The 26,123-nt window shown below is 34.4% G+C and overlaps 1 protein-coding gene and 1 pseudogene across 4 annotated transcripts in view; one reads left to right on the forward strand and one right to left on the reverse strand.

The window, feature by feature from the left end:
• RUNDC3B (RUN domain containing 3B) overlaps nucleotides 1-26,123 on the forward strand; it is a 128,398-nt gene that overhangs the window by 32,395 nt on the left and 69,880 nt on the right. For 2 of the 4 annotated variants that reach the window (XM_035020492.1, XM_035020490.1), the window contains exons 3-4: nucleotides 16,868-16,918; nucleotides 22,902-23,035. In XM_035020492.1, coding sequence (XP_034876383.1) covers nucleotides 16,868-16,918; nucleotides 22,902-23,035 — 185 coding nt within the window. The remainder of the gene's footprint in view (nucleotides 1-16,867; nucleotides 16,919-22,901; nucleotides 23,036-26,123) is intronic. The other 2 variants (XM_035020493.1, XM_035020491.1) reach the window with 1 other exon arrangement.
• LOC118020718 lies at nucleotides 23,684-24,227 on the reverse strand (annotated as a pseudogene).

A 26,123-nucleotide genomic window follows, 5' to 3' on the forward strand; every position in this document is an offset into this window, starting at 1 on the left:
TAGAAAGGAAGAAGTAAAACTGTCACTGTTTGCAGATGACATGACATTATATATAGAAAACCCTAAAGGCTCCATTAAAAAAACAATTAGAACTAATAAACAACAGTGACATCGCAGGATAAAAAATCAGTGCACAAAAATCTGTTGTATTTCATTTTTTTAAGATGTTTTTATTTATTTGCGAGAGAGAGCATGAGCTGAGAGGAGAGGGAGAAGCAGGGTCCCCACTGAGCAGGAGCCCAATGTGATGCGGGGCTTGATCCCAGGACCCTGGGATCATGACCTGAGCTGAAGACAGATGCTTAACCAACTGAGCCACCCAGGCACCCTTATCTGTTTTATTTCTATACACTAATAATGAACTATGAGAAAAGAGAGATTAAGAAAACAATCCCATGTACAGTTACATCAAAAAGAATAAAATACCCAAGAATTAATTTGAGGTGAAAGACTTACATAGTGAATGCTATAAGGCAATAATGAAAGAAATTAAAGAAGACACAAATAAATGCAAAGATATTCTCTGCTCATGGATTGGAAAAATTAAAGAAATTGAAGAAGACACAAATGCAAAAGTATTCTGTGCTCATGGATTGGAGGAATTAATATGGTTAAAAAGCCCATACTACCCAGAGCAATCTAAGATTCAAAATAATCCCTATCCAATGGCATTTTTCACAGAAATAGAACAGTCCTAAAGTTTGTATGTAACCATACAAGACCCCAAATAGCTAAAGCAATCTTGAGAAAGAACAAAACTGAAGGCATCACACTTCCTGATTTCAAGCTATCTTACAAAGCTATATTAAATAAAATAGTATGGTATTGGCATGAAAACAGACCCATAGATGAGTGGAACAGAACAGAGAGCCCAGAAATAAACCCACATATATATGGTCAATTAATTTATAGCAATATACAAGAATATACAGTGGGGAAAGGACAGCCTCTTCAATAAATGGTATTGGGATAATTGGACAGCCACATGCTAAAGAATGAAACTGGACCACTTTCTTATACCATACACAATTAAATTAACTCAAAATGGATAAAAGATTTATGCAAGACCTGAAGAAACTCCTTGAAGAAAACATAGGCTGTAAACTCTAGGTCTTGGTGGTGATTTTTGAAATCTGACACTAAAAGCAAAAGCAATGAAAGCAAAAAAACTAAGTTTCTGCAAAGCAAAGAATCCAACTAAATGAAAAGGCATTTACTACTACTACTCCCTACTGAATGGGACAAAATATTTGCAAGTCATATATCTGATAAGGGGTTAATATCTGAAACATATAAAGAACTCCTACAACTCAATAGCAAAAACAAATCTGATTTTAAAATGGGAAGAACATCTGTATGTTGGCTAATGGAACATATAAAAATACATAAAAATTAAAAAAAGAACATCTAAATAGACATTTTTCAAAGAAGACATAGAGATGGCCAACAGGTACATGAAGAGATGTTCAGCATTACTCATCATCAGGGAAATGCACATCAAAACCACAATAACACCTCACACCTGTCAGAATGGCTGTTGCTAAAAAGACAAGAAATAACAAGTATTGATGAGAAAAGGAAACTCTTGTGCACTGTTGGTGGGCACGTAAATTGGTGCCATCACTATGAAAAACAGTATGGAGGTTCATCAAAAAATTGCAAATAGAACTACCATATGATCCAGCAATTCTGCTTCTGGCTATTTGAAGGAAAAAAACCACTGTGTTAAAAGATATCTGCACCCCCATGTTCATTGCAGCGTTATTTACAGTAGCCAAGACATGGAAACAAGTGTCCATCAATGAATGAATGGATAAAGAAGATATGGTATATATACACCGTGGAATATTATTCAGACATTAAAAAAAAGAATGAAATCTTGCCATTTGTGACATCACACATGGAGCTCGAGGGAATTATGTAAAGTGAAGTGAGTCAGAGAAAGACAAATACCGTATGATCGCTCTTACATGCAGAGTCTAAAAAAAATAATAAAAAATTTAAAATACCAAGCTCATAGATACAGAGTACAGATTGGTGCTGCCTGAGGTGAAGGATGGGAGGGTAGGAGAAATGGGTGAATTTTAAAATAAATAAATTATATAATATAAAGAAAGTATTTTGAATTGAATGAAAAATGAATATGCGTCATATCAAAATTTGTGAGATGCAGTTAAAGCAATGCTTAGAAGAATATTTAAAGCACTAAAAGCTTATATTAGAAAAGAAGGTCTAAAGTGGGATTTATTCCTGGGCTGCAAGGTTGGTTCAACAACTGCAAATCAATCAATGTGATACAATACATTAACAAAAGAAAGAACAAGAACCATATGATCTTCTCAATAGATGCAGAAAAAGCATTTGACAAACTATAGCATCCTTTCTTGATTAAAACTCTTCACAGTGTAGGGATAGAAGGTACATATCTCAATATCATAAGCCATCTATGAAAAACCCATAGTGATTATCATTCTCAATGGGGAAAAACTGAGAGCTTGTCCCCTAAGGTCAAGAACACGGCAGGGATGTCCACTATCACCACTGCTATTCAACATAGTATTAGAAGTCCTAGCCTCAGCAGTCAGACAACAAAAAAGAAAGAAAAGGCATCTGAATCAGCAAAGAAATCAGACTCTCACTCTTTGCAGATGTTACGATACTTTATGTGGAAAACCCCAAAGACTCCACCCCAAAACTGCTAGAACTCATACAGGAATTCAGTAAAGTGGCAGGATATAAAATCAATGCACAGAAATCATTTGCATTTCTATACACCAACAACGAGACGAAGAAAGAGAAATTAAGGAGTCGATCCCATTTACAATTGCACCCAAAACCTTAAGATACCTAGGAATAAATCTAACCAAAGAGGGAAAGAATATGTATTCAGAAAACTATAGAATATGCATGAAAGAAATTGAGGAAGACCCAAAGAAATGGAGAAACATTCCATGCTCATGGATCGGAAGAACAAATACTGTGAAAATGTCTATGCTACCTAGACCAGTCTACACATTTAATGCAATCCCGATCAAAATACCATCCACTTTTTTCAAAGACATGGAACAAATAATCCTAAAATTTGTATGGAACCAGAAAAAACCCCGAATAACCAGAGGAATGTTGAAAAAGAAAAGCACAGCCAGTGGCATCACAATTCCAGACTTCCAGCTCTATTACAAAGCTGTAATCATCAAGACAGTATGATACTGGCACAAAAACAGACACATAGATCAATGGAACAGAATAGAGAACCCAGAAATGGACCCTCAACTCTATGGTCAACTAATCTTTGACAAAGCAGGAAAGAATGTCCCATGGAAAAAAGACAGTCTCTTCAACAAATGGAGTTGGGAAAACTGGACAGGCACATGCTGAAAAATGAAACTGGACCATTTCCTTACACCACACACAAAAATAGACTCAAAATGGATGAAAGACCTAAATGTGAGACAGGAGTCCATCAAAATCCTTGAGGAGAACACAGGCAGCTACCTCTTCAACCTCAGCCGCAGCAACTTCTTCCTAGAAACATCGCCAAAGGCAAGGGAAGCAAGGGCAAAAATGAACTATTGGGACTTCATCAAGATAAAAGCTTTTGTACAGCAAAGGAAATAGTCAACAAAACCAAAAGACAACCGACAGAATGGGAGAAGATATTTGCAAATGACATATCAGATAAAGGGCTAGTACCCAAAATCTCTAAAGAACTTATCAAACTCAACACCTAAAGAACAAATAATCCAATCAAGGAATGGGCAGAAGACATGAACAGACATTTCTGCAAAGAAGACATCCAAATGGCCAACAGACACCTGAAAAAGTCTTCAACATCACTCGGCATCGGGGAAATCCAAATCAAAACCTCAATGAGATACCACCTCACACCAGTCAGAATGGCAAAAATTAACAAGTCAGGAAACGACAGATGTTGGCGGGGATGCGGAGAAAGGGGAACCCTCCTACACTGGTGGTAGGAATGCAAGCTGGTGCAGGCACTCTGGAAGACAGTATGGAGGTTCCTCAAAAAGTTGAAAATAGAGCTACCCTACGACCCAGCAATTGCACTACTGGGTATTTACCCCAAAGATACAAATGTAGTGATCCAGAGGGGCACATGCACCCCAATGTTTATAGCAGCAATGTCCACAATAGCCAAACTGTGGAAAGAGCCTAGAAGTCCATCAACAGATGAATGGATAAAGAAGATGTGGTGTGTGTGTGTATACACACACACACAAAATGGAATATTATGCAGCCATCAAAAAATGAAATCTTGCCATTTGCAATGACGTGGATGGAACGAGAGGGTATTATGCTAAGTGAAATAAGTCAATCAGAGAAATATAAGTATCATATGATCTCACTGATATGAGGAATTTGAGAAACAAGACAGAGGATCATAGGGGAAGAGAGGGAAAAATGGAACAAGACGAAACCAGAAAGGGAGACAAACCATAAGAGACTCTTAATCTCAGGAAACAAACCGAGGGTTGCTGGAGTCGAGAGGGGTGGGAGGGAGGGGGTGGCTGGGTGATGGACATTGGGGAGGGTATGTACTTCATGGTGAGCGCTGTGAATTGTGTAAGACTGATGAATCACAGACCTGTACCCCTGAAACAAATAATACATTATATGTTAATAAAAAAATTTTTTAAAAAGTCTAAAGTCAGTCATCTAAACTTCCACCTTAAGAAATTAAAAAAAGAAAAACCCAAAGCAAGCAAACAAGCAAATAATAAATAAATAAATAAATAAATAAATAAATGTAGAAATCCGTGAACTCAAAAATACAAAAACAATAGATAAAACCAATGACATGAAAGGCTAGTTGTTTGAAAACATTGATAGAATTCATAAGCCTCTACTTAGACTGACCAAGAAAAAGAGAAGACACAGATTACCAATATCAGGAATGAAAGAGGGCATATTACTACAAACCCTGTGTTCATAAGATAAGTGAATATTATGAACAAGTCTGACCGTAAATTTGACAACTTGACAAAATGGACCAATTTCTTGACAGACAAATCCTAACAAAATTTACAAAGAAATAGGTAACCTGACCAGTCATATTTATTAAATTGGTAACTAAAAACCTTGTAACAAAATTCAAGGCCTACATAGGTTCACTTGTTGATTGTGACCAACTGTTTAAGAAAGAAATAATAGTAATCCTTCTCATTCTTTTCCCCAGAAGAAGACACAACACTTGCCAACTCATTTTAAGTCAGCATTAGCCTGATGCAACAGTAGACAAAATATTAAAAGAAAACTATATACTGATACTCTTTGTGGACCTAGGTCCTCGATAAAATATTAACAAATCAAACCCTGGATTGCAAGGGCAGTTCAGTATTCGAAAATCAATTAATGTATTTCACCTTATTAACAGATTAAAGAATAAAAATCACAGAATCATCTCAATAGATCATTTGACAAAGTTTCAACATTTATTTATAGTAAAACCTGTCTACCAACCGGGTTTTAGAAGAGAATTTCCTTCAAGGGCATTGTGTTAGTTTGGGCTGCCATAGCAAAATACCATAGACTGGGTAGCTTTTATAAACAACAGAAATTTATTTCTTATAGTTCCGGAGACTGATAAGTCCAAGATCAAGTCACTGGTAGATGTGTTTGGTGAGGGCCTGGATCTTGGTTCATAGCTACCATCTTTTTGCTTTTGTCTTCAAATGGCAGAACGAGTGAGGGAGCTTTATGGGGTCTGTGTTATAAAGGCTCTAATCCCATTCATGAGGGTTTATGACTTAATTACTTTGCAAAGGGTCTACCTCCAAATACCATCACATTGGGGATTAGGTTTCAACACTGGGTGGACACAAATGTTTGGTCTGTAGTAGGCATCTATGTAAAAGTATACAGCAGCGTTTCTCCACTTTAGTACTATTGACATTTTGGACAAGATAATTCTTCTAAAACTGAACATGAAGATGTCAGTTCTTTCCATATTGGTCTATAGATTCAATTCAATCTCAGAGTCTTAGCAGGCTTTTTTGTAGATATCAAACTAATTCTCTGTATGGCCAGACAAAATAGGCCAAAAGTTTCAAAAAGGAAGAACAAAGTTGTGCACTCAAACTATCTGATTTTCAGATTTACTGTCAAGATAGGTAAGACTGTGTTATTAGTGAAAGCTTAGATAGTAGTAGGTAGGTAAAGAGATATAGAGGAATAGAGTCCAGAAGTAGACCCACACAACGATGCTTGCTTGGTTTTTGGCAAAGATGAAAAGGCAATTCCCTGGTGAAATGATAGTCTTTTTCAACAGATAGTACTGGAACAGTGGGATACTTATATGCAAAAAATGAACGTTGACCCATCCCCCACACCATATATAAAAATTAATTCAACATGGATCATAGACCAAATTTAAAATATAAAAGTATGAAAATTTTAAAAATATAGAACACCTTTTTTATGTTCAATTAGGCTAATGGATTTTAGATACAACAATAGAAGCTCAATCCATAAAAGCAAAAACATAATATAAAGTGAACCTTATCAAAATTAAAAATTTTTGTCCTCCAGAAGACACTATTAAGAGAATAAGACAAGTCATGGGATAAAATAGCTGCAAATCACATCTTGAATCCAGAATATACAGAGAACTATAAAAATGTAATAATATGAAAACAACCAACCCAACTTAAAAATGGGCAAAAGATTTGAACAGATACTTTACCAGAGACGACAATATAATATGCCAAGTGGTCACATGAAAAGATGCTCAATATCATTAGTCATCTGGGAAATGTAGTTAAAATTGCAGTCAAGTGCTACAACACACCTGTGTGAAGTTCTGATGACAATGTGGGAAAATTGGAATTTTTATATGTTACTGGTGGGAATGTAAAATGGTTTCTCAGCAAGCCCAGTCCTTTGCTCCAGAGAAAAGAAAACTATGCTTACACAAAGACCTGTTTATAGTAGCTTTATCCATAATCATTAAAACTGGAAACAACCTAACTGTCCTTCATGAGGTGAATGGGTAAACCAACTGTTATATATCCATACAGTGGACAGACTCAGCAATAAAAAGGAATAAACCTATTTCTACACACAGCAACGTGGATGAATTTCATATGCATTATGTTAAGTGAAAGAAGTGAGACTCTGAAAGTTAGATATTATATGATTACACTTATATGACATTCTAGCAAAGCCCAAACTATAGTTTCAGAGAATAGGATCAGGTGTTAGAGGTTGGTGGGGCGTGTTGATTATATAGCACCAGCCTGAAGGAGTTGTTGGTGTGTGTGTGTGTTTGATGATGAAACTGTTATGTATCTTATGGTCTTCGTTACATGACTCCTGACATTTTTCAAAAATCATAGAACTGTACAACATTTAAATTTACTGTGAATTTAAAAATACGACTCATCCAAATTCTGTTGCTTCCCATTAAACCATTTTAAAATGGGGGAAAGATCCTCCTTTTTCATTGTAATACTTAAAATTCCCACTCTTTGATCTCCAATTACTTTAGGAAATTGGGTAGCTTGTCATAGAACACTAAAAAGAAACCCCAAAGAACATTCTTTTACCATTACCTTTCCACATTTTTCTTGGCTAAATGTAACTTTTACTTTTCCTCTTCTTTGGAAATGAATCATAGCATGAGTTTCCTGTTCTTTTCCTGGAGTATGTGTCTTACTGACATTTCACCTATATTTTCCTCTTCCCCCCCCCAACTTTACCTTGTTCCCCCTGATTGTTTCTACACATACATACCCTATTCTCTTTGTCCCACTTGATTTCTCATTTAGTAATCAGTCTAGGCCCCGTGCTAGGGTCTTGGGAGATTAGTTAAGGTATGCTTTCCCATGAAAGTCTGTCTTGGAGGGCAGAAGGAGGATACATTAATAATAGTGTATAGCAGTGTCACTGAGTTATAACAGAAGTATTAATGAGCATAATGTAGCACAAAAGAAGGAATAACTCATTCTGCTTAGACAGGTCAGGGAAGGCTTTATACAAGAAAGAAGCATAAAAGTGGCTCAAATTAAAATTGAATTCTTTAAAATGTCACCTGTGACTTTGATTATAGACTAGTAGAATAGACAGTTTAAGAACAATATGAAATTTAGTTGTAAAGTGGTCAGAAACAGTCTTTTTTTTTTTTTTTAAAGATTTTATTTATTTATTTGAGAGAGAGAATGAGATAGAGCGCATGAGAGAGGGGAGGGTCAGAGAGAGAAGCAGACTCCCTGCTGATCAGGAAGCCCGACGCGGGACTCGATCCCGGGACTCCAGGATCATGACCTGAGCCAAAGGCAATCGCCCAACCAACTGAGCCACCCAGGCGCCCCCAGAAACAGTCTTATAAACTTCAGCTGGGTGGTGTGGGGATGGGATATAGTAGTGAATTTTGTAAAGGTTATATGGAATATAACTGATTAAAATGAAAAAGTTTCTGAGCATCATAAAGGGTAATCAAATAGTAATACACTACTTACTAAAGAAAAAATGATCAAGTATAATGAGACAGTGTCAAATTTCCTGTGAATCTGCTAATTTTACTTATTAACATTGGGCTTGCTGACTCACATTCAATTTAGATTTTTCCTTGATTCTGGATATTATTTTATGGTTGTACTTGGGTGCAGTGGATCCCTTTTTTCTTTCTGGAGAGCTGTGTTCTAGCCTCATCGGTCTTTTGCTTTCTTGCACCAGGCAAATTCCTGCCAGAGTCCACTAGTATAGTGTCTGTTCCCTATGTACAGAAAACACTTCTAGATATCTGAATGGTTAACTCCCCCATCCATTCAAAACTTCTCTTTGATGCCTAAACCCTTCCACCATATTTTAAATTATAATTCACTTCCTCTCCTTTTATCCACAAGCACTCCTGTCCTCTTTTCCCTGCACTATTTTTTTTTTTTAAGATTTTATTTATTTGACAGAGAGAGCGCACGAGAGAACACAAGCAGGGTGAGTGGGAGAGGTAGAAGCAGGCTTCCCGCTGAGCAGGGAGCCCGATGCGGGGCTCGATCCCAGGACTCTGGGATCATGACCTGAGCCAGACGCTTAACGACTGAGCCACCCAGGTGCCCCTTCCCTGCACTGTTTTTTAAGTGTTTACTTCTAACGTATTATGTGACTGACTTATTATGTTTATTGTTCATTAACGGTCTGTCTTTACCACCACTAAAATGTAAGCTCCACCAGGGCAAAGATCTTTGTCTGCTTTGTTCATTGATGTATCTCTAGTGCCTGGGATATGGTAGGCACTCAGTATTTGATCTCTAGTGCCTGGGATATGGTAGGCACTCAGTGAGTATTTGTTGGAAAATAGAATCCTTGATGCAAGCATAATTTCTGGGTTTTTTTCCTCCCAATAACTTCTGGATTCAGATTCTTAAAATAAGTTAGAATGCCTGTGACTTAACATTTTACAATTTCTCCAGTCCACTTGAACTGTTATGATACTAAGCATTGCTCAGGAACACTGGCTTGAACTTCAAAGCTCTTCCTGACTTCGGTGATTAAAATAGTTACCTCCCCATGAGGCCACCTTTTGAAGTATAGTATAAACACTGTTAGAAACAATGGATAAAGATAAACCTGTTCATTTGGCTTTTGAATTTTCTTTGTTCATTTTTGAAGGTTTTCCAACTTTTGATTTTTGGTTTGCACACAAAATGAGACGGGAATTGTTTCTGTAGTAACATATGAATGCAACTCACCCAATAAAAAACCCATATTCTTAGGCCAAAACATGATATAAGAGATAAGAAAGTGACTCTGAAGGTTACCAGAATTTGGCTTTTAGACAATGGACAAGGCCGTTCTGAGAAACATCCTTTTAAGTTATGTGCTTGGAAATTTAGGAAAGCTTGAGCAGATTTTGTATCTCAGAAAATGATAAATAGTAATAAAAGTAATTCTTGAAATACCCAGTGTTATATGTAGTGTGGTAAATTTGGTTTAGTGTCTTAAATTGTATAGGGAATAAAATTAACCTCTATATAATATAGTAAATTTAAGTTTAGTAGTGAATAAATAAATAGATTCTAAAGATAAAAAGCCTTAGTTTGTAAAGCAAGTATGATGGAAAAAGTAGCTGGAAAATTTGTCACTCAAATTTCCCTATTCTTCGTGTATCTTTTTCAATTAAAGTTATATTCCTATACTTCATTTAATACTAAATTTGTAGCCCTGATTTTTTTTTTTGTTTTTCTGTTGCCTTTTAAAAGCCTCATTCTTGGGGTGCCTGGGTGGCTCAGTCGTTAAGCACCTGCCTTCGGCTCAGGTCATGATCCCAGGGTCCTGGGATCAAGCCCCGCATCAGGCTCCCCGCTCAGTGGGAAGCCTGCTTCTCCCTCTCCCACTCCCCCTGCTTCTGTTCCCTCTCTCGCTGTGTCTCTCTCTGTTAAATAAATAAAATCTTTAAAAAAAAATTTAAAAAAAATGAAAGCCTCATTCTTCACATTAGGATTTTATCCCATAACTGGTATATAATCTACTTGACTTGACTTTTAATTGTTCTGTATATACTTTTATCTTCTTGGGCTACCGTTTTTTGCCTTCCCTCTTCCCTCCTACTCCTCATAAAAGTGACCAGAGATTCAAATTTAGAGCTGCAGGAATATTAATAAAGTCTTCCAGAAATTGTAGATATAATTGCAGCTGGTATAACTGTCACATATATATGTACACATGAATGTGTATGTATTTGTATTTCCTTTGCTATGATCTATATTTTGCCCTTAGTATATTGTAGGCATCTTTTCATGGCCATATTGTATTTTCCATTTAATTTTATTTTTTGGTAGTTTTAAGTGAGATTAAACTAATGTATCATAAAACTCACCATTGTAACCATTTTAAAATGTATAATTCATTGATATTTAGTATACTCACAATGTTGTGCAATTGCCAGTACTGCCTAGTTCCAGAACATTTTCATCACCCTAAAAAGAAACTCCATACCCGTAAGTGGTCACTTCTTTTCTCTCCACCCCCCTCCCCTGGCAACCACTAATCCACTTTCAGTCCTTATGGATTTACTTATTCTGGACATTTCATGCAAAGGAAATCATAAAATATATGACCTTTTGTGTTTGGCTTCTTTCACTTCGCATAAAGTTTTCAAGGTTCATCCATGTTGTAGTGTGTATCACGTATCAGTAGCTCTTTTTTATGGCTAAATAATATTCCATTATATGGATATATACCACATTTTGTGTATCTATTTAATGGATGTTCGGTTGTTTCTGCTTTTTTTCTCTCATAAATAAGACTGCTGTGAACATCTATGTATAAGGTTTTGTTTGAACAAATGTTTTCTGTTTTCTTGAATATGTTTCCATTTCATATTTAACCAAGTACATAATCTGTTGCATGAAATAACTGTAATTAATTTCCTATTTATTTTCTCCTAATTTTTCCTTTCATAAACATGCTGTTAAGTTCCTGAACATTTATGTTTACATGGTTTTCTAATTTCTTTAAAATTATTTCCTGTTAATGGTAGTAGCTAATGAATTCTTAGAGTTGTAATTACTGAAATACAGGGTGTGCACATTCTGATATATATACTATTATTTTAATATATGCTGCTATACTGTCTACCAGAAAAGTTGTACCAATAATAATGTATGTAGTTGTTATTTTTATCATATCCTCATTGTATTATTGTTAATATTAAAAAAATTCTAATATGAAAAAATTTTAATTTGATAGGGGAAAATATCTTTTTGGCCTTCTATTAATATGAAATACATAAAATATTCTGTTATTTTAATTTGCATTTATATGCAAATGAGATTGAGGATATTTTCATGTTTATTAAAAAAAATTTTTTTGTAATTTCCTGATTATGACCTTTGCCTATTTATTTTGTGGAGGGAGTCTTCTTTTTTTTTTTTTTTTTTAAAGATTTTATTTATTTATTTGAGAGAGAGAGAATGAGAGACAGAGAGCATGAGAGGGAGGAGGGTCAGAGGGAGAAGCAGACTCCCTGCCGAGCAGGGAGCCCGATGCGGGACTCGATCCTGGGACTCCAGGATCATGACCTGAGCCAAAGGCAGTCGCTTAACCAACTGAGCCACCCAGGCGCCCGGGAGTCTTCTTAATTACCCTCAAATAGAAAAAAACTATTTACATCGCATAGAACTAGCTTTTATGTAGCCCATTTTGATCAATAATGGTTCTTTTTTTCTCCTTGATATTGGTCTTTCTACATGATTTCTATTGGTATTTTATTATTTCATTTTATGCTTATCATTTTTCACTTGAGAGTTTATTATTTGTTTTGAAACATCTGACATGTTTTTCCTGTCTTAGTTTTATAAGATCTTATATAATTTTGTGCATGTTTAAAATTCTAAAACACGATCTCCACATACTTAGGTACTTGCTTCTGTTTGGAGCCATAGGGTTGTAGTAGTACTCTTAGTTATGGTATTTGCTGTAAGCATTTCTGGGTGAAGAACAAGAAAAATGTCTTCAGTATTTGTACTTATTTGGATATATGGTCTTTATGTTTTATAACCAAATCGGAATTTTCAAGGAGTCATTTTAATCCCCCAATTTAAATATTTATTTATTTATAGGATGAGAGATTACTAGTGCTTTTCAACTTCGTTATTTCTGGAGTATTTTTAGATTTATTTTACATGAACTTCACTTCCCAAATCCTTTCAAATTAAGGAATCTAATCTAGATTTGACTTCTGAAAGGGCATACCACCAGAAGAAAATGTTTTTAAAATACTTAAATAATATCTACCATTGATAACCTTGCCTCAGATATTTTTGAAAGTTTTTTTTAATGTATAAGAGAGGTAAAGAAATTTATGATTCTACCAGGTAATACAGATTCTTGGATTTAGGAGGAATTGACAGTCTCTGAAGTTCTTTCTTATGTTTATTTATCTGTGTTTGTAGCCCTTTGCATTTCTGCCAGAAAAATAATTGGTCATTTCCAGTTTGATCTGATGATTTTTGTGGAATTAGCATAGAGCATCTTACAGTACTTACAATTATTAAATTATATTTTGTTTATTTTCAGTAATGGAAAGTTGCTGTCTCATTAAATTTTTTGTTATGTAAATTCAGCATTTTTTAATGCTCAAATATTTCTCATTCTTATAGAACAAGGAAGAGATTGCACAGTTTAATGAACTTTAGGTCATTTTTGGAGGGCATCATAATTTCATTTCCTATGTCTTCTGATTTTCTAATTTCAAGAGTTGTTCATTCATATAACCTAATATTTTATTAAAATTCTTCCTACATGTGTTTCCTTTAAAGTCACTATGACTTTTAAAATGTAAAATATTTTCATGTTTTTGATACTCAGGTTTTAAAAATTGTTGAATCAGTGAACAAATACTTTTGTTTCTAATGTATCTACCATCTACCTATAAATGTCATTTTAAAGCAGTCTTTTGAAAGCTTAAGATAAGTTTTATATGGTGGTACAATTTAATTTCAGAATCTTAAGAGATGAAAAATTACCACATAGAAAGAAAAATAATATTGTTTCATTGTTAGCTGAATACAGTACATACTACAGTTGTAAATATTGCTTCACTGAATGATTTTTCTCTTACATATATATACATGGCTTGAAGATCCAAAATTTCAAACAGTAAGAACTTGCATGAGTATTATCAGTGACAAAATAAAATATATTCTATTTGGTATTGCCAATTAAAAACTTGTGAAAATTCTGAATTACTATCTGATAATTTATAATCAGTTTTGTTACTTGCCTTTCAAATGGCAATTTACAAATCCATTTAAGGATCTTATTTTAGAATCCATCTTGGATCATTTAAAAATAAAGTCATCTACCTGTAACTTTATTAGAAAAATACATACACAGGGCGCCTGGGTGGCTCAGTTGGTTAAGCGACTGCCTTCGGCTCAGGTCATGATCCTGGAGTCCCTGGATCGAGTCCCACATCGGGCTTCCTGCTCAGCAGGGAGTCTGCTTCTCCCTCTGACCCTCCCCTCTCTCATGTGCTCTCTCTCATTCTCTCTCTCTCAAATAAATAAAGAAAATCTTTAAAAAAAAAAAAAAGAAAAATACACAGAGAAAGAGAAAAAATTAGAATATAGCGAAGGCAGATGTTTACCTTCTGCATTTATCAAATTAATCATGATAATTAATGTAGCTTAGTCATCAAAGAAATCAAAATGAATAGAAAGCTAAAGTTGGAACAAGAACTAACGTGAAAAAAAATGGAAGAATAAATGGCATATTCATGAATTAGAATTATATTCAGTCTTATCACCAAGGCAGATTTGTGGTCAGTGATCTTTTCTGGATGAAGGCCAATTTCCACATTAATAAAAAGATTATAGTTGGATTTATTTTCAGTTGTTTTTGAAAGTTCATTTGGGGTCAGAAAATACTGTATCTTTAGTATGATTAAACATTCTTTTATTGTATCCATTTCTGAGTAGATTCTTCTTTTGACTAAAATTTCAGAAATTAACACCTACTATAACTATATATGATATGATTGTAATGGTACATTTGAATGAATTTTGTTTTTTAACAAAACACTTTGGTATACTTAGTTTTGTTGAAACTGTTTTTCTGCGCTGCTTAATGGTAAAATACTGTTTCTCTTAACATTAATATATTTTATAACAAAGGGTTTTATTTCAGTTGCAAATGAGACCCTTTTCTCCAAACAATTCCTTGGGCCACTCTGAAATAATGTGAGCTTTGTAGTTCACTTATTCATTTACTTTTTTGCAGCAACTATGCTAAGAATTTAAATTTTATAAGAAAAATATTCACCCCAGTCACACTATAAGTTTACTGCTCATTTTTTTGTTTTGTTTTTCTTATTTCTGAGGCTGTCAGTGACAACTCATAACCAACCAGGAAAACCAATTGACTGATTCTCCTCCTTCTGTCAAATCTTGTCTCATGAGTAGATCAGCATGAGGTTACAGCAAACAGAGATGGTATATAGGCATGCTCTCTCTGGGCCTCTGCTTTCTTATTTATAAAATAAAAGAGTTGTTGAAATTTAATTACAGATAATTTGGAATCTAGTGGATTGTTCCTTGGTCTGGATGCTCCTGGTTCCTTATAACTGATGTAGAGTAAGATACTAAATTATGATTAAAGCAATTAAGGCCTACAAATAAGTGAAAGCATTTTAATTTTTTAAAATTTTCATGTGGTATTTTACAGCCAAAATAAAAACCATTTGCATAATGAAGACATAAAGGCTAACATACTAACAGCTTTAAAAAAATACTAATCTATAAATTGTGATTTATAATAGAGTTAGTAATTGTTTCTCACTTTATACCAGGGATTGATTAAGTCATGACATAAATCTGGACATGATATATCTTATTTAATACATTTTTTTAAAGATTTCATTTATTTGACAGAGAGAGGCAGGCAGAGGGAGAGGGAGAAGCAGGCTCCCTGCAGAGCAGAGAGCCTACCCGGAGCTCGGTCCCAGAATCCTGGGATCATGACCTGAGCAGAAGGCAGATGCCTAATCATCTGAGCCACCCAGGCGCCCCCTATTTAATACATTTTTTGAAGTAAAATTCTTTTAAGTAAGATTTTCCGTGGACATTGTTTTTACTCTGATAACTTTTTTGGTTATATTAATGACTACAAGTAAGATACATAACTTTGTTGTCAGGGCAGAGATAGTAAACATTGGTTTAAACATTAAGAATTGTCTTAATATTTGCAATGAAAACATTCTATTCTAATTTGCATCTCAATGCTGAGAAATTTTCATTTTTGTAGTAGTTGTAGCAACAACATGATCTTCTAATGTGGGTTCAATTAGAATACCAAATTATAGTTCCTTTTGAATATGTGTTTCCAAATTTAATAGTCATTAAAAATGTTATACATTGAAGTAGGAGGATAGAGAGTGAATGGTCAACACATATATGTAGCCAATAGCACAAACTATCTACATCTTCTTCCTTTCATTTTCATACATTACTGACTGTGTGTGCTGTTGGTTTTGTTTGGTTTCAGAAAGGGTATAAATAATTGGCAAGGTATATGGGACCATGTCCTGTTGGAGATTTCAGTGTTTGGTTATGAGAGAAGAAAAGATCATTTTTGGGGAATGCAACTTTAGAAATTTGGCTTTGGAGTTTTCCTGTATAATTATACTAGGAGTTTCCAAACAACATAGCAAGGATTTACAGTACTTTTCCAGATGGTGGTTGTTAAACAATAATTGGAAGCTGTAGGAAATAAAACAGCATTTTGCATGAAGTAGGCATTCAGTCAACATTGGTTAAACTGAAGAACATTCTACTTGATATCTAAGTGCTGTTCTCATAATTCACAAAAGAAAAAAACATAAAAATTTTAACTCTTCTTAGGCCCCAAAAATAAGAGCTGTTCTTCAAAATGAATTTTCTTACAACTTTTAGAAAAGTTAACAGTAAAAAAAGTCTATTTATTTTTAAAGTTGAAACTTTATAAGAATATAGTTTAATAATAATTTTCCTAACGAATCTTATAAAGTCTGAGGTGCAAAGCTAGCAAATTCAGTCAAGGTTTTGCTCCTTTTGCCCTGTCATCATCAGCCTATCATGTTTGGGAAAGAATGATGGCCCTGAAAGCAAACAGGGAGCTTGTTTCTGTGACTTATAGATACCCTCCCTTCTCCAGTAGAATAGGTGACAAGGGACCAGTTTGATTTATGTGCTGAGTATACCTCATAATTCATCTTAACTGAGTTCATTTTATTTATTAGGTAAATGTAGTGTTTATTGCATCCAGATAATGTGTAGCCATCTTATTTGGGCTATTCAGTTTGCAATTGTAAACTTGATGGCAGGTTTCTTAAATATCTGTATGTTGTTGTTGTTGTTTATTTTTTTTAAAGAGATATCCCAAAGTTGCAGATGGCTGGCTCATCTCCAAATACCTCTTCAAGGTACTCTATGCTGGTGATGTCTCCCGCCACTGAGCTGCGCGGGAGCATGGAATTGACTTACTGGGGAGGGCTGTATCAGTTAAGTGATCTCTTTTAGTACATTGCATGGGTTTTGCAAAGCTTTCTGTTTTTGCTTTTGTTAATCCAGAGGGCACAAATATGCTTATGCTAACTTTTAAATTAAAATCTTGTTGTAAACCCACACAATATAATAATCCATTTACTCTCCTTCTTTTCTCATGTGACCCCCTCCATATTTCTTTAAGTTCCCATGGTTTTAATCACTTTTATTAATCATGCGTATCTGTGCGATTACATTTTATTGTAACTCTTAACAATATAAGAATTATTAGTTATCTCCTCAGTTTTGTAAGTGTGTATAATAATATTTGTATTACATGCAAACTGGGGGCTTAGGGAAGATGTGCGATTTTTCCAGAGTCACTCAGTGAAACATTCATGGGCAGTATCAATAACTGCTTTGCCATTCTGGAATCATTAGTGGGAATATATTCCTTAGTTTCCTTTCTCCCAGGTAGAATGCATGCCTTTATTCACTTACTCAAAACTTTTTAATTGAGTTCCTCCTGTCTGCAAAATACTGCTAGGCTCTGTACTTAATGGACTAGCCTTTTTTATATTTTTTTAATTAGAAAAGAAGTATATAGTCATTATTTCTAAGGATTACAATTAAGACAAAAGATGGAAAGTAAAAACAAGCCTCTTTTCCTCAACCCTCATTCCCACAAGTAATCATTTTAAACAGTTTCATTTGTTTTATGTCCTCTATATATAGCCTTAATCACTACGGAAACAGATTATGCTTGATTTCTTCAGGGCTCACATTTATGTGTTGTTCTCTGTATGGAGTTCAGCCTTTGGAACTCTAATTCAGTCTGCCAGTATTCTAAGCCTTTTGTTAAAAAGCTGGTAGAAGAAAAAGACAAAATCTTTGTCTTCTACTTGGAAAGATGGTAAAATTACTGGATAAAAAGTTTAAGTCAAATTCAATTTTCAGATTTTTGGTGAACCTGGTTATCTTGATTTTTTTTGTCTTGAAAGATTACGAATTGACTCATTTTTATGGTATTAGATACATATTATAGATAATTGTGATAAATTCCTTACCAGTGAACAAGACGTTTTCAGTAACAAAGAATAATAATTATGTTTTGTAAATTAGTAACTGTGCTTCATAGTTGTTAAATGATTTACTTGAGATGTCCTGTAAGTAACATACAAAGCTAGCAATAGAAGTACAACTGAGTATCTAATCTAGACTCATACTTCTTAAGATTCAGCTTAATATGTAATTAAAGTTATTTTTAAAGTATTTAGATTCCTTTTCTAGAATATTAATATGAAATTTTACTTAGAAAATTAATCAAGGTCATTATTTTACTTTCAAAGCTTGGTAGTCTAATAAATATGAACCTCAACTAAAAATAGTAGTTTCTTTTAAAAAAGGAAAAGACTCTGTCCTCTTGCAGAAATGGGAGTTTTCTCTGCTTAGCAAAAATATAATAGAAAATATTAAACTGACTTTTATAAATTAGCAGTAAGAAATTCAAGATTGCTGTTAGAAAATGTAAAGTGAAAAGTTAAAAGTTGAATTCATCTAAATACTAATATATTGGCAACAATTAATCCACGTGTAACCATTTTCCTTTAAGTATCTGAAAACTTTTACAGTGATATCAGAGTGGTTAATTAAAATTCAGTGGGACTATCTTTTATGGCTTGTCTAGTTGAGTCGCAGTTCCAAGGTGATAGTCTTTGATACTGTCATCTGGGTGATGCATTGTAACACTAACTTCAGCTTGGGGGACGAATTTTTCATTTGCTCTTTACATAGGTAAGCACTTATACAAAGAGTAGAGAAAGGAAGTCACTTAACAGATTCATTTATATTTTAGATTATCAAAAGATGATGTGTCAGTCACTACTAAGTAGAGAACCACTTTAGAAAATTTAGTCCTTGTTCTTAGAAGGTCTCATTCCAGCTGTGAACTAAGATATAAGCAAAACACAGATACATTGCATGATGTAAACAGACATCTAACTTAAGAAATATAGAAAAGTAATTTTATTTTATTTTTTAATTTTTTTAGAAGAGTTATTATAAAATAACCTTGGACCTTAGAGATCACAGGCCATTTTTAGGTGCTGAAAATAAGACAGTTTTGTGGGAAAGATATCACATAGCTGGTCAGTAGTACATTACCTTTTAGTCCAGCAAACTTTTTTTTTTTAAGATTTTATTTATTTGACAGAGAGAGATACAGCGAGAGAGGGAACACAAGCAGGGGAGTGGGAGAGGCTTCCCGCTCAGCAGGGAGCCTGATGCGGGGCTCGATCCCAGGATCCTGGGATCATGACCTGAGCCGAAGGCAGACACTTAACCCACTGAGCCACCCAGGCGCCCCTAGTCCAGCAAACTTTTCACCCTTTCTTTCTTTGCCTTAAAATGAATTAGAGTCAGATTGATGGAATGTCAATAAGTTTTGAAAAAGTTGTTTAACTTCATCATTGGTAAAATTTAACTTCTAAGAAAACATGTAGCAGAAAGCATATTATACACCTATCAATAGCTTTTAAAAGAATTCTGTTAGTGACAGGATGTTTCTTCTCCAGAATAAAATTTCTTCACGATATAGACTAGTTGTTCCCTTGCTGTGTGATTTGCTTTTATGGTTATTTTTAAAGGAAATGAAAATATTTGGGGAGTGATTGTTTATTGCTTCAATAGTTATTTTAAAAGGCATGATCAGCTTTTAGCTTTGTTTTTTAATTTTTCTGTTGAATAATGATTACAGACTAATAGCCTAAGTACATCTTTTGCTATTAATCTGTGCTTAAGTAAAAATGATCTTCAAATACTATCTCAAGTAACCAATTGAATGCTTCCACTATTTTTAATTAAATTTAACTCTTTCATAGATGCAGAAATTATTTAATTATTTACATAAAATTCTAGGATATATGATTTACAAGAGAGTTTGTTTGGAGGCCTAACAAGGGAATACACCTTCTCTTAATCAAAGCAGATTCTTTTGAATGTGAAAAATTCAGTGTCTTGAATTCAGAACTTCACTTTGGAAATGATGTACATGGAAGAGGAAGGAAGACATAATCAAGCCAAGTCATCCTCACATCTAGTTTGCTAAGTTGATAATAGTGTTGTGAAGATACTACAGGTTTATTTATTTAAGGCCTGCAAATTATGGTATGTTATTCTGTTAATTGTTCAGTTTCTCAGTTTGTAATCGGAAATCTTACCATGGTCTCTTGGGTGAAAGTCTTATAGACAGCATACCTTACCCACAGCAGGAGTCCCAAGGAGTTAGTGCCCATTCCTTCTCTGTTAACCTTAGCCTAGATTTTGTTTTTTGATATCTTTGTTTCCTCTCCTCCAAAATGGGGCTTTGTTATATTCTTTTGTGATTTTTTGACAGCTTTATTTTAAAACTTCTCATAAATTATTTTCCTTAACCATGTCAAACTCATGAGAAGGTTTAAAATAAAGTCAACAGAGAAAACTTGTGATGTTCCCTTTCTTTGAGATCCTTTCTTGATGGAAGTCTGACTGTACCTCTCATTTTAAATTATGGAATGATCTTAATTAATAGAAGCCAAAGAAAATTAGTTGAGACTAGAAATATCTTGGGGAGGTAAATTTGAAATGGTTGATATGGGAAAAGGTTGCATTAGGGAGTAAATTTTAAGCATTTTTCTAGATTCTGAGCAAGTAAGGGGGAAATTTTAATTTTGCATCCCATTCCCACTTTGTTTACAGTACAGAGGAGCTTGGGTCTCTTAACTATTTGTATGATAATAGCAATAGTAGTGGTAATAATTGTTAACATCTGTACCAGGCTATAAACTAATTGCTGCACATAGATTATCTCATCTAATTCTCTCAACAGTGTTATCAGGTAGGTACTGCCATTATTGTCAACTCATAGAGGAAACCCTGATTGATAGAGTGAAGTTAACTCATTTGCTCACGATCACATAGCTAGAAAGTCCCTCTGATTCAAAACTCATATTCTTAACCAGTAGACATCCTGCCTCCTCTCCAAATGGCTAACAAATTAATGACATGAATATTATCCTAAAGACAAACTATAGTAAGGTACTGTGCCAGGACCTTTTTTAACTCAAAGAACAGAGGGGGCAAAAGAAAGTGACAGGGAGAGATTGAGAGGAAGAAGGGAGATTATAAGTATTCCTATATATTTTTATTTGTAGGTAGTAAGATTAGATTTTTAAAGAAACATTGAGTTTAGAGACATTGAGTTGAATAAGGATTTGAGAAGCTTTTGTATTTTTATTTATAAAGACAAGGGTATGTTTGTCCGGAATGTTTGACATTTATAATCTAGGATGCACATTTCTTAATACCAGATTGTCATTGAACTGTCACTATAACAAGATAGATTTTTAAAATTCAAATTTTATGTGCCTTGCAATTAAGATGATGTTTTGTATTGATTTACCAGTTGATTTGTTTAACAAATATTTACTGAATGCCTACTCTGAGCCAAGCATGAAGTGTTGGAGATTGATTTGAAGTAGAACAAGACACAATCTCTGCCTTACTGATTATACCACGTAAAATGTAAGATAATCAAGTAAACAGTTATAAGGATAGATAAGCATAGGGTGCTATGTCAGCACATAGGGATTGACCCGCTATAGAGATCGTAGGTGGATTACAAGAAGAAAAGGACTTTAAAAATGTCCTGAATAATGAATAGGAGTTACCAAAATGATATGTACAGTTTCTATTGGTTAATTAACCATAAATACATTATTAGAAATACCAAGGGGATCTTTTTAAAAAATACCTATGCCTGGGCCCACCCTTAAAGATTTTGATTATTTACCTTGGGATGGAGTCCAGGCATAGGTATTTTTTAAAAAGCAGCTCAGTTATTGTTACGGGCCACTGTGGTTGGAAACCACTGTACTGTCATTTGAGACATCACTCCTAAAATGGTGCTTGTTGACAAGAATACTTTTGATGTTGCTACAGAGAAGCTATTACTGGGGATAGGAAGATTTAAGATAAATAATTAAGGAAGCCCAGACTTAAAATGTAAAAGCAGATCTTTCTACTTTAAGATTAAACAACTTCCCTAGGTAAGACTAATCATTCCAGAAAAGAAAAGAAAGAATTAAGATGTCTCTTATATCCTACTTAAAAATGCTCAGAGTACAAAATGGTGCCCATGGACCACCACTCAGAGTCCCATATAGAAATATTAATACTGATGTAAGATAACACGCAAAAGAACATTTGTTCATGAGTAGACACATAATTACCCGAATCTGAAAAGTTATAATGGTAAATGCCTGGAAGACTTTTCATGGGTTGCCAACTAGAAGAGAGCAGGTGAATGACAGAGAGGAACTTTATTGGCTTTCTAGATGAGAATGTTGGGTAGATTATGTTTGATCCATGAACATAGCATTCTAATTCATCATGTTTACTTAGAAGATAGACCACAGCATTGTTTCATTTCTTGGAAGTTTCCTTATGAAGAGGAGGAAAAGTGTTATTATTTTTTCTGTTTCTCTAAGTAGAGGAAGCTTTAGAATGCAACCTTTGACATGTGAATTAATGGTTAACTAGAACCATAAGGAGGGTTTTCTGGGAGCTGTCTAAAAGACTGCCTTAGAATAGTGGAATATTAAACTGCGAGAGATTTTTTTTTTAGTGTCTGGTCCCTTTTTCTTTCATTTGTTTGATTTTGTTGTTGAGAAAACTATGATCCAGGTCTATTAAATAAATGTCCACAGTAGCACAACTAGTTAAAGATAGAGCAGGACTAGATTGAAGGCTTTTTTGCCACTCGGGTTAGTGCCCTTTTCACTATGGCACACTAGGCTGTCTTTTATTTTTCAGAATTTTATTCTTGCATTTTGAATTTTCTAGTCTAGTTTTCTTTTATTTTGTATTACAATTTGTCTCCTGAAGGTCAAGTAACCTGGTTTGGTTATGAAAGTCCTCGTAGCTTCTGGGACTATATCAGAGTGGCTTGCCGGAAAGTTTCACAGAATTGTATCTGCAGCATTGAAAATATGGAAAATGTCAGTTCCTCTAGAGCTAAGGTAAGACATAATTAATAAAATGCCATGTGTATAATCTAATCCTCCACAGTTTTGACTCAAATAGAAAATTCTGAGCTCTTTGCTATACAATTTTTTTTCTTGGTTGGGATTTAGCACTTGACCATGTTTAAAATCTTTTATAGGTTTCTATTTTTTTTTTTTAGTTGCATATAGTTATATAGAATGCTCTTGAATCTTCCTTATTGCCTTATGAATAGCAAGAAGGTTTGAAGCTAGTCACTATGAATTCTTTTTTGAGAAGCACTATAAAATATTTCCTGTTCTGTGAAATTTCTACATTTCTTGAGTTACCCAAACCAGTGGCTCTCAGTGTCCTGAGGAACCCTGGGGGTTCATAATGTCAAAAGTATTTTCGTGTAGTACCACGATGTTATTTGCCTTTTTCACTGTGTTGACACCTGCACTGCTGATACAGAAACAATGGTGGCAAAATTGCTGGTTCCTTAGCATGAATTAAGGCAGTGGCATCTAACTACTAGTAATCACTGAGTTTTTCCCACTGCACTCAGTCAAAAAAAAAAAGAAAAAGAAAAAAAAAAAGCTAGTTCCTTTTTTTTTAGCACAAATTTTGTTTGCAAAGGGATGATCCTAATTAAATCAACACTTTAAAATAAATGCATATAAAATGTTTGTGATAAAGATAATTGAACACAGTAATGGAAAAAAAAAAAAAGCAGTATGGAGATTTGCTCATTGAACTGAGCTTGTTCATCCTCACAGCTAATTCCTGTCCAAAATGATGGAATTTTTACTCTACTTTTTCATAGACCTGAGTACAGGTGACATTATTTATGACGCATTCCACCACTAATTTCCCATTTTCCAACTTTCTTGTGATTGTGCTTTCCTTCCCATTCCATTCCTGATGTTGAACCAACGCGCCGTCTGTGAAGTTGCAGACCGTCTGAGTTTTTCTGCCATCAGCTGTAGTTTCTTCAAACTTCTCTCCCAGGTTACATCAAAACTGTGTTGTTTTCAAAGTGCTCTTCAAAGTGTTTTTATGGTGAGGTTTTTGTCGTCAGAAGAGATGATACAATCTGGTTTGGCCACTGCGCCCACTTTTCGCAGAGCCATTCTCACTCCTACTTCCTTCACGTATTCGTCAAAGCCTTTGCTTTCCACTAAGCGCCATCTTCCTACCGGCTGCTGAATGGTGGCCATGGTGGGCGTGAGCCGGTGGGCCTAGCAAGCAGAGCAGAGTGGGGCATCCGGAGCATGGCTTCCCAAAAGCTAGTTCCTCTTAAAAATGTCCATGATGGTGCAGTAAACGTTATTAATTTTATTAAAGCTCAACCTTTGAGTGCCTATCTTTTTAATATCCTGAGTAATAAAATGGAGAGTATGCATAAAGCATTTGCAGCATACTGAAATATGATGGTTGTCTCAAGGAGAAGTACTCATGTAGTTTGAATTGTGAGCTAAATTAGACACTTTGTCACGTAATACTATTTTTACTTAAAAGAAAAGCATACAAACTATAGTTTTTTAGACTGAGGCATTTGGTAGAATTTTCTTTTTTTTTTTTTTAAAGATTATTTATTTATTTATTTGACAGAGAGAGGCACAGAGAGAGAGGGAACACAAGCAGGGGGAGTGGGAGAGGGAGAAGCAGGCTTCCCGCCGAGCGGGGAGCCCGATGTGGGGCTCGATCCCAGGACCCTGAGATCATGACCTGAGCCGAAGGCAGACACTTAACGACTGAGCCACCCAGGCGCCCCTGGTAGAATTTTCTTGAATAAAAATGAACAAAGTGAGCCTGTTAATTCAAGGGAAACAGCTGACAGCATTGGTTGCCAGTGGTAAAATTAAAACTTTAAGTAAAAATTAGAATCTTGGAAAACTTGCATTCACCATCTTAAGCCTAATAGTTTTCCTGTACATATAGACTTTTCTCATAACAATGATGTTGATATTAGCAAATGCATTTTTTAATTGTTTAATGAAATGTGTTAGCATTTGGTAAACCTGCAAAACTCATAATTCCAATGATCGATGCATGGAATTATAAAATCTTGCACGGGTATAAGATCTATTCAGACCAGTGGATTTAATGAAACACAGTATGAAAAGTTCATTGATATGGTTATATATATATATATATATATTTTTTAAAGATTTTATTTATTTATTTGAGAGAGAGAGAATGAGAGACAGAGAGCATGAGAGGGAGGAGGATCAGAGGGAGAAGCAGACTCCCTGCCGAGCAGGGAGCCCGATGCGGGACTCGATCCCGGGACTCCAGGATCATGACCTGAGCCGAAGGCAGTCGCTTAACCAACTGAGCCACCCAGGCGCCCCATATGGTTATATTTTCCATGTTGCAATTAGCCTTTTAGAAATTATTAGTTACTGAGTTTTAATGGAGAATTAAAGGAGAATGTCCACAATTATCTGAAAAGGCTGTAAAAGATTCCCTTTTGCAACTATGTATCTGTGTGAGGCTAGATAGCCTTCATCCAAAACAACACAATATTAACAGATTAAATATGGTAGCTGATCCTTAGTTTTCTTTTATTAAGTCATACATTAAAAGAATTTGAACAAATGTAAAACAGACCCACTTTGGTCACTAATATTTTTGTTTAGGAAAAGATAGTTATTTTTCATAAAATATGTTATTTATGCTAACATATAGTGGGTTTTTTTTTTAATTACCTAATATTTTAGGCTTTGGTTTAGGAGTTTTATTTTTTTTATTGGATTGTCATACTAGGTTCCTTACTATTTTTGGCACTTAAGAATTATAGAATGAAATCTAAGTAGAAAATAAAGATTGAAAATAGATATGTACAGTTTTAAGATCAAGACATAATTCATTATTTTATAGTTACAAACAAAAATTACGTGTTTATAATAAATGAAAGTATAAAAGTCATCTTTCAAAAGTATATAGTTTCTGAGTTTATTGTTCCTGCATATGTTTTTATTTAGGATATTTTTTCTTCTGGAAAATTACTGGTTACTATAATTGATAAAGGTATATTTAAATTAAACATTTTGTAAAACAAAAACTGATTAAGTTTTTAAAAATGAGATTTATAATATTTAAATTTAATGAGATGATTAG

This window comes from Mirounga leonina, unplaced genomic scaffold (genome assembly GCF_011800145.1).
Source record: "Mirounga leonina isolate KUSES-001 unplaced genomic scaffold, KU_Mleo_1.0 Mir_174, whole genome shotgun sequence".
Classification (NCBI taxonomy): domain Eukaryota; kingdom Metazoa; phylum Chordata; class Mammalia; order Carnivora; family Phocidae; genus Mirounga; species Mirounga leonina.